The sequence below is a fragment of the Daucus carota genome, chromosome 9, assembly GCF_001625215.2.
Source record: "Daucus carota subsp. sativus chromosome 9, DH1 v3.0, whole genome shotgun sequence".
Taxonomy (NCBI): Eukaryota; Viridiplantae; Streptophyta; class Magnoliopsida; order Apiales; family Apiaceae; genus Daucus; species Daucus carota.
This window is the reverse complement of record NC_030389.2, coordinates 37,550,776-37,564,518: the sequence shown is the minus strand read 5'-3', so window position 1 is coordinate 37,564,518 and position 13,743 is coordinate 37,550,776. Positions and strand designations below refer to the sequence as shown.

The window sequence follows — 13,743 nt, the reverse complement described above, 5'->3', positions numbered from 1 at the left end:
CTAGCAAGCAGTGAGATGACACTAGCCTACTACTTGTAATGGGATGGGCAGGAGTAATAATCAAGATCCCGTATCATACCTATATATCGTTAGTGGAAACCAAGCACACATACAAATCTATCACTATCTCAGATTCATGTAGATATGGAAGTGTGCGTGTTCATAAAACCGATATTTTTCATATTATTTATAGCTGCCTCAAACAGTGGACTGATTGATCACCATTACATAGACAACTTGAGACCTTATCCTAACAGGACAACTTTCGCTCTCAGATGTCGAAAGCACCGGTGCTGAGCACTTTTGAAAAGGGAGCAGCAGTAACTTATAGAGGGTGTTTGGTTCAGCGACTAAATAAGTACTTATTTTATCGATTTAAGCTATATTAAACATAGTAGCACAATCTGCTTTCACTTGGTTGAGTACAAATTAAATTTCTCTCATATCTGCCTTGGCAGAATGCTATTCCTAAATCCTAACTAAGCGAAAAGAATATACTTAAAGTCACTTGGACATGAATAAATGATGCTAAACTTATCAAAACTGCTCTTTGGAAATAAGGTTGTTACTTGAACCAGTTAAATTGATAGAAAATATTTGTTACTTGTTAGAGAGACAAGAAGGTACAAGCCTCGACTCCGCACAAGCTAAAGCTAAATAATTATTCTTAACCTCCGTGAACGCCAGTATAAAGCTGAAAACGTTACTTCCCTTCCATATATCGAAAACCAAAATTCAGTCTAATTCTTCTTTTGATCTTGTGAAGCATATAGCTATGGCAAATGTTGCACTTAACAATTCCCAAGACGGTACTCTATCTTAACTCTTTTAGTGCGTCATTGTGTGTGTTCATGATAACCAAGGGTGATGGCCTCGGTTCCAGCCTAGCTGAAATTCAAAAATCAAATTTTGTAGTCCTGACATGATTTTCTAATTATAGTAAAAATATATATGCGCTGTAATAACTAATAATAGTAATTTAATCACGGGTCTCTTTAAAATTCTGGCTCCGCCCTTGGTATTATTTCATTTGATCATTTATTGGTCTATGTTCCAACTTGCAGGAGTTTTGAGATTCATCTCAGACTTACCACCAACTCATTACACGGTCAAAATTAAATCATTCTCATTGCTAACTAAGAATAATATTGACAAATATTATTCAGGTGAATTTGAAGCCGGAGGATACAAATGGTATAATTACTTAACTCTATGTCTAAATGCAATGCCCCCCTTGTTGAGTTGTTGATTGTTGAATTATTTTGTGCCTGCAGGAAATTAGTGATTAGCCCCAATGGCAAGAATGCTAAGGAATATTTATCGGTATACTTGGCCATGGTAGAAACACCTTCACTTCGTCCTGGTTGGGAAGTCGTTGCAACTTTCACACTGTTTCTGCTTGATCAGAACAGGGACAATTATCTGACAGTTGGAGGTAATCTTTGTTATATGACAAATTTTTGCTGAAATATTAATCTTGAACTGCCTACTGTTTTTACGTTTATTGAAGTTAATTTGGGGCATGACAGATTAAGAGTTATTTGCATTCACACATGAGTACTAATTAGGCCTCTTGACCAGATTCTTCAGGGAAGGGGAGACGTTTTCACGGAATGAAGCTAGAATGGGGATTTGATCAATTTATCCATAATAAAGCATTTAGCGACGCTGTTAATGGATATCTTGTAGAAGACTCATGTGTGTTTGGAGCTGAGGTTTTCATCTGTAAAGAAACAATCAAGGGAAAAGCAGAGTGTTTAAGCATGATAAAAGAAGCCATAACTTATAAGCACACTTGGAAAATTGAAGACTTCTGGAAACTAGATCAATTATCTCACGAGTCAAAGGCATTCAATGGCGGAAATTACAAATGGTACAAGGACTCGTGATTATTTCATGTGCATTATATATTTGGTTTACATTCCTGTCAGAAAAAAAATTCTTGCATTTACAGAAAATGTAAAACTAACTTGCCACTCCGTCTTTGGTTGATTTATATGTGCAGGAAGATACTTATGTATCCTAATGGAAAAGGAAATGGAACGGGGACTCATCTATCTCTATTTTTAGCTTTGGCTGAGCCTGCATCACTTTCCCCTGGTTCTAAAATATATGTAGAATTCACAATACGCATGTTGGACCTGATGTATGGTGGGCATATCTCCGGAAAAGGTAAGAACCATTACTATCGAGATGCAGGCATAATATCAAAGCTGTTTCTGTTTTATACATCAAAATGTTGCTTGAACTGAATGGTATAAACATGTTGGATTGCAGCCACTCGTTGGTTCTATGCTTCAAATCCTGAATCCGGATGGACAAGATATATATCACTTGATTACTTCTATCTGCCAAAAAATGGTCTTCTCGTGAAAGGCAGTTGTTCCATAGAGGCGGAAATTACAATTCATGGAGTGGCTGATGTTGCATGATTGCAACTCGTTCTGCTTATCACATTGATATGAATGTGAGGAGAATGTAACATTGTAACTTAATCAAAGTTCTTCATCGCTTCATACGCCCAAAAGATCAGTGCAAACACAAAAGGACCTCTTTACCTTGTTATTTTTAATATAAGTTTTTTTTCTTATAAAAATCTGGACAATTTCTCGATTTGTGCTTATCATACTTGTGCAGAAGCCATGCTAACATTCTTCTCCAATTCTGTCGCTTGTTTCGACAAAATCTTTTTCTTAATTAGATTGACTGCTCAAATTCTCAACTAAATAGTTCATGTAACAAACTGATCACCGTACATCACAGTTAAGATTCCAAGTATGCAGCATCTTCTTATTTAAAGAAAATAATCTAAAATCAGGCAACTATTGTATGGCATACAAGTAACTTTCTGGTGACCCTCTGTTCATACTTCATACTCTTTAGCTCATCTAATATTACTAATGTTGTTTGCTCATAATGTTAATTACTTGATGCTTAAAAATTTCAATTTGCATGCACAATCAGTTAACATGCATGATAATTAAGTGTATCTTAATGACTTTTTAGGTGTACCTATTTTAAAACTAAATTATAAAAGTTTAAAATATATGCATTAAGATATAGGTGAAAATTAAAAGATATTAAGTGATATTAATGGTAAGCAAAAGCACTAGCTAGACTGTAATAATATGAGCCGTCTCTCAGGTAAGTTCTTGTTTAGGAAAAAAGGTGTAAAGTGGGTATGGAGCCCACGTGAAAAAAAATAATAATTAAGAAATGAATATCTACGCGACATATATATAATCATTAATAAATAACGGTGATCATTTTCAACCAAAATATGTTAATATTATTTTTAAATAATCCAATTGTCTCACATTAAAAGTAATATTATAAATGTATATTACACTATATGTTATTATACTATACATTAAAGCCCAAACATGAAAAATTGAGTTGATGGACAGTCAATCCAGTTTTGTGAGCTAGTTGTTATTCGACTCACATACCTCTTTAATTTATAACAAATTATAATATTTTTTTTATTATCTATTAAACCAAAATATTAAAAATTAGGTTAGTATTATGATTCGGTATTTTGATTTACGCGTCTCTTTAACTTACAATATGTTTTTTTACAATATTTTTAATTATTAATAAAGAAATATTAAAAGACTGATTGGTTGGTTTATATGTGATTTATAGGTTTCCTTTAAATTATAACATGTGAAAAAATATATTTTAACATTATCATTAAAATATATATGTTCGAGGTAATTTTTAATTAGTTATTTGACAAACCTAACTATTAAGAACTTATTCAGTTGTTAAATAAAAAATTTATTTAACCACACTATTTTATCATAATTTTATTTTCACAATTAAATTAGTTAAATTTAAAATATATAAATTTAAAATAACAAATATTATAACCGCTCATGCATTACTCGAGTTATAAACTAGTGTTTTATTAAAAATATAATAATAAAAATAAAATGATTTATGAATAAATTATAATTTATAGATAATTATTATCAAAAAATTTTAAAAAATTAAATCACTTAAAAGGATATCCAAAATTTATTGTGTTTTGAAATTAGTTTCAGATTTCTTTTTATTTTAAACCGATTTTTAATTTTTAATACGAAAAGACATTTTCCATTTAAAGTTCTAAACAGTAAACACGAATATAGTTGGACTTTCCTTTTGCATGTGATTGAGATGCGCCTCTGATGGCACCACGCACCAACTTCCCGGTGTACCCCACTCACCCACCACACATGTACTCTAGAATTTCTATGCATATATCGGGACTGTTTGGTCAAAATTTTCTTTTCATTTTTAGATATAACTAGTTGAAAAACCGCGCGTTGCGGCGGCCTATAAAAATTATATTAATGATTCAATATTAATATTTGTATATAAAATAATTTTGTGACTGTCTATAAAATGTATATTAATGTTTCAAAATTAATATTTGTAGGATAAAATAAATTTTCTTTTATGAAAATCTTGATGTAATGCCAATACTAATATATAAAATTGCAAAATTGGACAATAATTCATGGTGAAAAAATAAAAAGAAATTTATGCACGTAATTAACAATTTAAAACACGACGAATCTTAATTTTATCTGTGTGTTTTTTAAAAGTAATCATGTTGTTACATTGTCACCTTCCTCCAATTTTTTTGATTGATTGTGCACAAAAACATCTAACTTAAATCCGTGAGATAGCGGTCTATAACTACTCTTACTTGTAACAATCTTTATTTTTTAATACTGTATAAACAGTCTTCACTCTTGAACGGAGCAAACAGATTATACATGAATAATTTTGTCCTATATACAAAGTAAATCATATAAAAATTAACAACAATAAACATGTCCGATGAACAAAACAAATATTATTATAAAATAATAGCGAACAAAAATACATCACTAATAGTTAATTTATTGATATCATCTATCAATATCATGTCAAGACTATATTCTTTTCCCATGTTTGGATTTGTCGACTCCCACGTAGCGGTCTATAACTACCTTTGCTTGCAACAACCTTTACTGTATAAACAGCCTTCACTTATCGAATTTTTAATACTGTATAAACAGCCTTCACTTATCGAAGAACGGCACAACCGAGTTAGAAATCGAGCAAGAGAACTATTACCACAGAGAGGTAGGGTTGTAGTATTGAAAAAGAGGAGGTTGTGTTTAGATATCCAAAACCCTACAATCTATAGGGGTATTTATAGGTGCAGAGAGACTTGTGTGCTACTCTTTCCCATAATTAAATAATCTGAAACAAAATCAGATTAAAACTTTCAAGCTACTATATTCCATAAATAAACTGAAACAAAATCAGATTCTGAAACTTGCTTCTAATATACCCGAAACTAAAAAAGGTAGTTCTAATTTTTGATATTTTTCATCCAAAAATTCCAGAAAATTAGAAAATAGAACGGAGTGATGTGAGAGGCGCCACCTACACACCCAGAGAGAGGTACGGTTGTGGTATTGAAAGAGAAGAGTTTGTGTTTAGATGATCCAAAAACCTATCATCTATAGAGGTATTTATATGTGCAGAGAGACTTGTGTGCTACTCATTCTCATAATTAAATAATCTGAAACAAAATCAGATTAAAATTTTCAAGCTACTATATTCCATAAATAATCTGAAACAAAATCAGATTCTAAAACTTGCTTCCAATATACCCGAAACTAAAAAAGGTAGTTTTAATTTTTGATATTTTTCATTCAAAAATTCCAGAAAATTAGAAAAATAAAACGGAGCGATGTGAGAGGCGCCACCTACACGCCCCTCGCTTCTCCTTTATATAATAATCTGAAACAAAATCAGATTAAAATTTTCAAGCTACTATATTCCATAAATAATCTGAAACAAAATCAGATTCTGAAACTTGCTTCCAATATACCCGAAACTAAAAAAGGTAATTTTAATTTTTGATATTTTTCATTCAAAAATTCCAGAAAATTAGAAAAATAAAACGGAGCGATGTGAGAGGCGCCACCTACACGCCCCTCGCTTCTCCTTTATATAAGTATATTGATGATTTTTTTATATTATTTATTTATTTATATAAAATTGAAATATGATAATTTTAAATAAATATCAATTTAAAAGAAAAAAAGTAAATCTTGTCCAAAAAAAGAAAAAGAAAAAAGTAAATCAATAGAGATATTTATGGTTGGTGAAGCGCAGGGCCTATAAATAGCATCTCCTCACTTCCTTGCAAGCTTGCCCACGCTGAGCCTGACTCATCTCCAACTACTTGATCAATCTCTCTCTAATACATTTGTCTGTTGGCACTTTCTCTCTCTACAAGGTACTCCATGTCCTAAATCTATACTCTTTCCGTCCTCAAAATACTTTTCATGTTTGCTTTTATTTATGATTATATTTAGTCTTGTAGATTAAAATTAAATCAGTAATTTGTCTCATGTTATGAACAGTTCCGACATATCAAACGAGGAAAGTTTTTTGAGACGGAGGGAGTATTCGTTTACTTGTGCATCCGTCCTGTATCTACATATGTACTTTGTTCATAGATCTTAGACTTACTACACTTGTGTGCATTAATATAGATTCAATTAATAATAAATCCTGTGTATTCGATTAATTAATATAGTGCTGTTCATTTGAAATACTGGTATTTTCTTAGATTACTAAAGTTGAATCATTGGATTTAAACTGTTATCTTCAGTTCCTTTTTAGTTTTGTAATAATGTTACATACTGATCTGTTGTATCATGTATGTTTAACTTGATTAGCACAACTTGTACATTTGTAAGTTATGTTTTGTCGGTATATGTTAATCGAGCATCGTTTCTTTACAATAACGTGCATTTACTTGTAAGCTACTTATAAGTTGTTAACAAACTCTACACAGAAGTACAAAGAGGTCTTTTAGTACAGAAATACAAATCAGTTTTGTAGTTTGTAATCTGTGTTTGAATGAATGCCTATAAACAATTAAACATAAAGTGTTGTATAAGGACTCTGTTTACAAAAGATGAAATTAATTCTCTTGATGATTAACATTCACACATGACACACCTTGTCTTTCACAAGGCGTGAAGTTGAACCCTTGATCTCCGGTAAATGGATCTAGGGTCAGAGAATACTTAAAATTGGAAACCGATGATTGTGTTATTTGGATTTTGCAATAATATGTCTACCTGAAAATGGAAGTACGATCTTCCTATGTAAAAATTAAATGTGGATGTTCGGAGTTTAGATGTGTTTGTGATACTGTAGCTGATAAGTAGGAAGAGCGCATTCATCTTTGGCTGTTGAATTATGATAACTTAGGGTGATATTGTTATTGCTACTTTTCAGAAATGGAGACCTTTTTGTTCACATCTGAGTCTGTTAACGAGGGACATCCTGACAAGCTTTGCGACCAGATCTCGGATGCAGTCCTTGATGCCTGCCTAGCACAGGACCCTGACAGCAAGGTTGCCTGCGAGACTTGTACCAAGACCAACATGGTCATGGTATTTGGGGAGATCACCACCAAGGCCAATGTGGATTATGAGAAGATTGTGCGTGATACGTGCCGTGAAATTGGATTTGTATCGGATGATGTGGGGTTGGATGCTGACAACTGCAAGGTCCTTGTTAACATTGAGCAGCAGAGTCCTGATATTGCCCAAGGGGTTCATGGTCATCTGACCAAAAAGCCTGAGGAGATTGGCGCTGGAGATCAGGGTCATATGTTTGGTTATGCCACTGACGAGACCCCTGAGCTGATGCCCCTCAGCCATGTTCTTGCAACCAAGCTTGGTGCTCGCCTAACTGAAGTTCGCAAGAATGGAACTTGTGCATGGTTGAGGCCTGATGGAAAAACTCAAGTGACTGTTGAGTACCAGAACGACAATGGTGCTATGGTCCCCATCCGTGTGCACACTATTCTAATCTCGACTCAACATGACGAGACTGTCACAAATGATGAAATTGCTGCTGATCTTAAGGAGCATGTCATCAAGCCTGTTGTTCCCGAAAATTATCTGGATGAAAAGACCATCTTCCACTTGAACCCATCAGGCCGCTTTGTCATTGGTGGACCACACGGTGATGCTGGTCTAACTGGTCGCAAGATCATTATTGACACTTACGGAGGATGGGGTGCACATGGTGGTGGTGCCTTCTCAGGCAAAGACCCAACTAAAGTGGATAGGAGTGGTGCCTACATTGTTAGGCAAGCTGCAAAGAGTATCGTGGCAAACGGGCTTGCACGTAGATGCATCGTGCAAGTTTCATATGCCATAGGTGTTCCTGAGCCCTTGTCTGTGTTTGTCGACTCCTATGGAACTGGAAAGATCCCTGACAGGGAGATTCTTAAGATTGTCAAGGAGACATTCGACTTCAGACCAGGCATGATCTCTATCAACCTTGATCTCAAGAGGGGCGGTAATGCTAGGTTCTTAAAAACAGCTGCCTATGGCCACTTTGGAAGAGATGACCCTGACTTCACGTGGGAAGTAGTAAAGCCACTAAAGTGGGAGAAAGCCTAAAACAGAGTTTAATTTCAAGAAACCGAATGTGAGCTTCATCTTCTACTACTACCTGAAACTTTCATTTTCTTTTTCAAATTTTTGCTAATTGTCATTGTTTTTTTTTTTTTTTCTGAATTGTCTGTTGTTTACCATTGTATCAATTGAAAAAATTCACTTGCAATAAAATATCTTCTTCGTCAATTGAATTCCTCTGGTGTCGTAGAAATTCTATTAGTATGTTTAGATACTTTGCTTACAAGATCAGAACTACCTTACTTTAAGTATCTGCCATTGTCACAACTCAACTCATTACACCAGGTTTATTATTTCTCAAACTGCTCAGATTCTATTCTGATTTGCACACATGAGAAAAACATAGCAATTAATTTCAAATCCTTGTAGAAAAACACACACATACACAAACCAATATCAATCAAGAAAGAAATCTTGAAACAAGAACTCAAACAAGCAACACAATATTCATACCATTAACAATTACACAATCGATCAATCATCTCGATCTCCATCTACACGTTCTTCAATCAGGACACAACTACTAGTACTGCAAAGATGAAAGCCACTGCTTGTTGTTAACCCAATCTTGATGAACTCTCAAACTGCTTGCTGGATACACACACTTGTACTCAGGATACAAGTCGAAGAACACGCCATAAGTGCCTGGAGACTTCTCCGAAACCACCACACCAACCCACCATCCATCTCTGTCGAATGCATCAACCAGCTCTCCTAGGCCAAACTGCATTGCATGAACCTTAGGTGGCGCGGGCCGAAGATCCTCCTCCTTGACAGCCTCCAACAGTGGCATTTTCGAGACCTCGTCGACAAGATTCTTGTACATTACTTGGTACTCTCTGTCTGCAACTTCTTTGATCACGATTCCTTCGTAGTAGGAACCCAAGAAGCCATCTTGTTTGCTCAAGACTTCAACTCTGTCACCGCTATTAAATAACATTATTATCTGATCACAAGATATATTCTACGTAGTGAAAGATTATGAGGCTGAATGATTAATGAGATGGATATATATAAAGATCAATGGGTGTTTATTGTTAATCCTAGTGAAAGGAGGAAACACTAATTCGAATCCATCTCGAAATTGGAGGCGGCTTAGATGATGTGCTAATTAGAATTCATACTTTAAAACTTTTTATATAAAAATTTAATCAATTCTCTTTACAATATCTTTTTTATATATCATAAATGGATGGTACAAATAATATATATTTTATATTTTATTTATAAATATTTTTTAATATTAATACATGTTACTGATGGTAATTTTAATATTTATCTATTTTTTAACTAATTAAAAATTAAAAAATTTTATTTTTTATTTATTCATTAATAATAAAAAGAATATCATTTATCTTATGACTTACCGTTTGAATTGGGGTAGAAGATATTATAGTTAAGAAGACTCGAGACTCGTATGTCTCTCACTTGATTATAAAGGCTATAACACATATGTTTAGGAATTCTATACGCAAAACAAGCATAAATAAATACTAAAAATCAGCATGAATTCGAGTTTGACTTATAATTACAAAGACATTACTTATATGCAAATGCAACACATGAAATTTTTTTTTAATAAATTACATTTAACTTGTTTGCAAAACTATTTTGATGTCCAAGCAACTTACAAATAGAACTAATACATCGCCAATATTGTCATTAACGTTACTCTTTGCTCAGATCGACTTGTGGGGGTTTTCCTTCGCATCAACTAAGGAGATTAACACATATCTTAGTGGATTTTATATCATCTATAAATTGTATATGATTTTGATTTTGTGTGAAATCTTGATAAACTAAGGTAGCGTCCTTCAGATTTATGCACGATGCTTCAAGATCTCATAAATTTTGTTGGGATTTCAAATATCTTAAAATGCACGGAATAATCTCACAAAATCTGTATGCGAAGTCACAAGAATCCATCAACATATGAATACAATCATAATTTATATAATCACAATTGAATACTATCGAATTTTTAAACATAACTTAAAATTTTGATTGATTATCACCAGATTTTGTAATATAATTTAGAATCTTAATTAACTACATCAAGATCCTGATACATTTTTTAAAATCTTAATTAAATATCTCCGAATTTCATCTCTTTGAAATCTCAATTGAATACACCCTTTTAGTACTTGATCAAACATGACGAAAATCAGTATATACTAATAATCACTAATTAAAGCCATCTTACTTAATATATTTATTACAAGCGAAAATTTCAAATCAAGTTTTTTTTATATAGCAATAACTTCATAATAATATTGACTAAACATTATCTTACATGCTCCAAAATCAAAAGTAATACAAAAAAAAGATATGTCAGAGTTTTTTTGTTTTACTGTCATCTCAAAATTAAAAGCACATATTTCATAAAAATTTAAATATATTAATTATGTTGCATATTTTTTCATGTGTGAAAAGAGATTTTTCATTTTTTCGGCTTTTTGTTCACTATATTTTTTAGCTTGAGACATAAAGCACTACCAAAATTTCTGATAAAATAAATAAATAAATGGAACAAATTATGTTTAGACTTGTATTATCAATGGCAAATTTTAAGACAATTTGCATACTTTTTGACACAAAGTTTATTGATAACACAACACCAACAAAATCCAGTATCACAGGAAAGAGGGATGCAGATTGAAGAAGAATCTCCCCCTCCTTGTATGCTGGTCATTTTATTTGAAATATTTGACAAATCAATATTCTCTATTTTCCCTGCAGAATCAACCATCGTACCTATAACATGATAATAGTTTAGTGCATAGGACTAAGAAATATAATCAATTGATATCAATTTATTTCTATAGACAACAATTTATCCAGATTAATAAAATACGTACAAAAGAAAGGAAACCATAGCGAATTTAGAGTTTATAGGTATGTATGTATGTATGTATATATCGATGATCTTATGAAAGTTGGTACGAAAAGGATGATGTTAATTATAATTAACTATTGTTATTTTTAGTTTATTCAAAATGATATACTTACATTGATATATAACGAATTGACAAAGAATGATCGTATAAAATAAGGACGAGAGCTTTAGCTTGAAGGTGGCCATGGATTGAATTTGTTTTGTGAGGACTTTTGAAGCTAGTATCTAATAAAATTGGGTGAAAGATGTATTGAACATGTGTTTATATAGAATAGAAAATGACGTATGGAGCAAAAAAAACAATCTCACAGGGATTTAAAAGATTGTGTCGCATTAATTAGTGGGATATATCTTATTTATATTTTTTAATATTATTAAATTATATATATATAAAAATTAAAAATTATATAACAACTTTCATACATTCGGATAGAATTTTAAATTATTCATACAAGTTTAACAATATTCAATATAGATTTTAAAGTATATTAAAAATTTTGATGGTATTATCATTAATCAATTATTTCGAATTTTATGAAATGGTAGATTTATTAATATTTGTCGTACACATATACTATTTATAAGTTCGGGTCGAGTTGTTTGATATGGCGAAAAATAAATATGCCATAAAAATCATAATGAATGTCAACTAATATGACAAGTATTACATTTATTATAATTGAATATTCTAAATGAATATTATGAATCTAGATTTTTTACGGTAATAACTATAAAAAAAAGTTATTGAGTAGATATAATTTTACATGCTCCCAAGTTAAAAGTAACACAAAAAACATATATGTTAGAGTTTTTTAGAGCTGATAATGTTTCGTTAATATACTTTTGTTTCTTGTGTTTCATGGACACACACTTCCCATTGCTCTTTCCGTCACATTATATAAGTCTTTTTTGGAAAAAAAATTCTCATAATACTTGTCCATTTTTTATTTTCAATGCAAATATATTGAAATTATTCCAATATTACCCTTCTTGAAAGTTGTATAACAATTAATGAGGGTTGAATAAGAGTCCGCATTCATGCATTTAGGGGTACAAGTGAGAAAATATTATCTAATTAATGTTTCCTTAATATGCGTAATTTTTTCAAAAAAAAATTTGTATTGTGGGACGGAGGGAGTACTTTTTACTTAGGTAGGAGATTTTGATCGGTGAGAATTATTATACTTGCAATAAGCCATCATTATTAATGAAATTGGAGTTAATAAAAATCTACCACATACCTAAAAAGTTGTGGTGGGTGTAGTGTATGGGTACATGTTAAAAAATCAGTTTAGTATATTACTATAACATATACCCCTCTGTTCCTCTCATTTCTTTACAGTTTTTTTCAACTGCTCGACACGCATTTTATGACTCTTATAAAACATAGTTCTGTAACTTATTTTTGAGATTTTTTTTATATAACATTTCAAACATCAAATTTTTATTCAAAGTATAAAAATTAAAAAATAAGTTATGAAACTATGTTTTCTAGGAGCATTAGAATGCGTGACAAACTCTCGTTTGCTAAGGTAAACTAATGGGGGACAGAGGGAGTATATAATAAGAATTATGTACAAATATTTCGGATACTGTACTTCTTTGTTATGTACTCAAAATGAAATTCATGTCTGACACAAAATCTATCGTGTCTCGTGTTCACGTATTTTCATATTTCGTGTAGCAAAATCAAAACTCATATCCATTTTTTTCTTGTCATTTGGTTTCGTTTCGTATTCGCGTGTCACGTGTCAGGTTGTTAGAGTTTTTCTCATAATACATCTCAATTTCATAAGAAAATACTTCATAAAATTCTAAAGAATTAAGTTAAGGGGCATATTATTTCCCCACATAAAAAGGATTTACAGATTATCTTCAAATTTTTCTTCACTGCATTTCTTAATTTGAGGCATAAAGTACTAGCAAAATTTGAGTTAAAGTACAATTAAATGAACAATTTTATGGGACTCCAGAGAAGTCATCATGATTCATGACAAAGTAAATATATAGATTAAAATAATTTTTTTATTCAAATATTTCAAAGATATAAAGAAAACATTTATTTTTTCAGATTTTATATAATTTGATATAACTGTCAAAAGAACCAATCATTGTAAGAGATCGAGTGGATGACTGGTTTAAAAATCGGAAATAAATTATTCATATACTTTTTTATCAATGACAAATTCGGATACAATCTGCATATTTTTCTACACAAAGTTTATTAATAACACAGCACCAACAAAATCCAATATCACAGGATTCACGGATGCAGAGTGGATGATCATTCCCCCCTCCTTGGAGACTGGAAATCTTGTTTGCAATGTTGTACTGACCAGCATTCTCTATTTTTTG

General features: G+C 31.8%; 3 protein-coding genes across 4 annotated transcripts; 2 read left to right on the top strand and 1 right to left on the bottom strand.

Annotated features, from left to right (window-relative positions):
- The first annotated feature begins 663 nt into the window (after positions 1 to 663).
- LOC108202029 (protein RESTRICTED TEV MOVEMENT 3) lies at positions 664 to 2,621 on the top strand. The gene is made up of 6 exons (XM_017370393.2): positions 664 to 809; positions 1,065 to 1,194; positions 1,275 to 1,435; positions 1,582 to 1,873; positions 2,006 to 2,172; positions 2,278 to 2,621. The coding sequence occupies exons 1-6, from the start codon at positions 776 to 778 to the stop codon at positions 2,430 to 2,432; spliced, it is 939 nt and encodes a 312-aa protein (XP_017225882.1). The 5' UTR covers positions 664 to 775; the 3' UTR covers positions 2,433 to 2,621.
- A 3,565-nt stretch (positions 2,622 to 6,186) lies between these two features.
- LOC108200275 (S-adenosylmethionine synthase 5) lies at positions 6,187 to 8,665 on the top strand. 2 transcript variants are annotated; one of them, XM_017368374.1, is made up of 3 exons: positions 6,198 to 6,286; positions 6,414 to 6,494; positions 7,300 to 8,665. In XM_017368374.1, exon 3 carries the CDS (start codon positions 7,302 to 7,304, stop codon positions 8,475 to 8,477), a length of 1,176 nt encoding a protein of 391 aa, XP_017223863.1. In that variant the 5' UTR covers positions 6,198 to 6,286; positions 6,414 to 6,494; positions 7,300 to 7,301; the 3' UTR covers positions 8,478 to 8,665. The 2 variants fall into 2 exon arrangements, with proteins under 2 accessions (XP_017223864.1, XP_017223863.1); XM_017368375.2 differs by lacking the exon at positions 6,414 to 6,494 and having other exon boundaries at positions 6,187 to 6,286.
- Positions 8,666 to 9,015: 350 nt separating this feature from the next.
- On the bottom strand, positions 9,016 to 9,432 carry LOC108200277 (protein AGENET DOMAIN (AGD)-CONTAINING P1). Its single transcript, XM_017368376.2, has one exon. It carries the CDS (start codon positions 9,430 to 9,432, stop codon positions 9,016 to 9,018), a length of 417 nt encoding a protein of 138 aa, XP_017223865.1.
- Positions 9,433 to 13,743: the final 4,311 nt, after the last annotated feature.

Excerpts from the sequence above, each read along its gene's own strand:
- LOC108200277 (XM_017368376.2), bottom strand. The coding sequence starts at position 9,432 with ATGTTATTTAATAGCGGTGACAGAGTTGAAGTCTTGAGCAAACAAGAT.
- LOC108202029 (XM_017370393.2), top strand. The coding sequence starts at position 776 with ATGGCAAATGTTGCACTTAACAATTCCCAAGACG. Across the intron at positions 1,195-1,274 it reads GAAGCCGGAGGATACAAATG|GAAATTAGTGATTAGCCCCA; the intron begins GTATAATTACTT and ends TTGTGCCTGCAG. Across the intron at positions 1,874-2,005 it reads AATGGCGGAAATTACAAATG|GAAGATACTTATGTATCCTA; the intron begins GTACAAGGACTC and ends TTATATGTGCAG.
- LOC108200275 (XM_017368375.2), top strand. The coding sequence starts at position 7,302 with ATGGAGACCTTTTTGTTCACATCTGAGTCTGTTAACGAGGGACATCCT.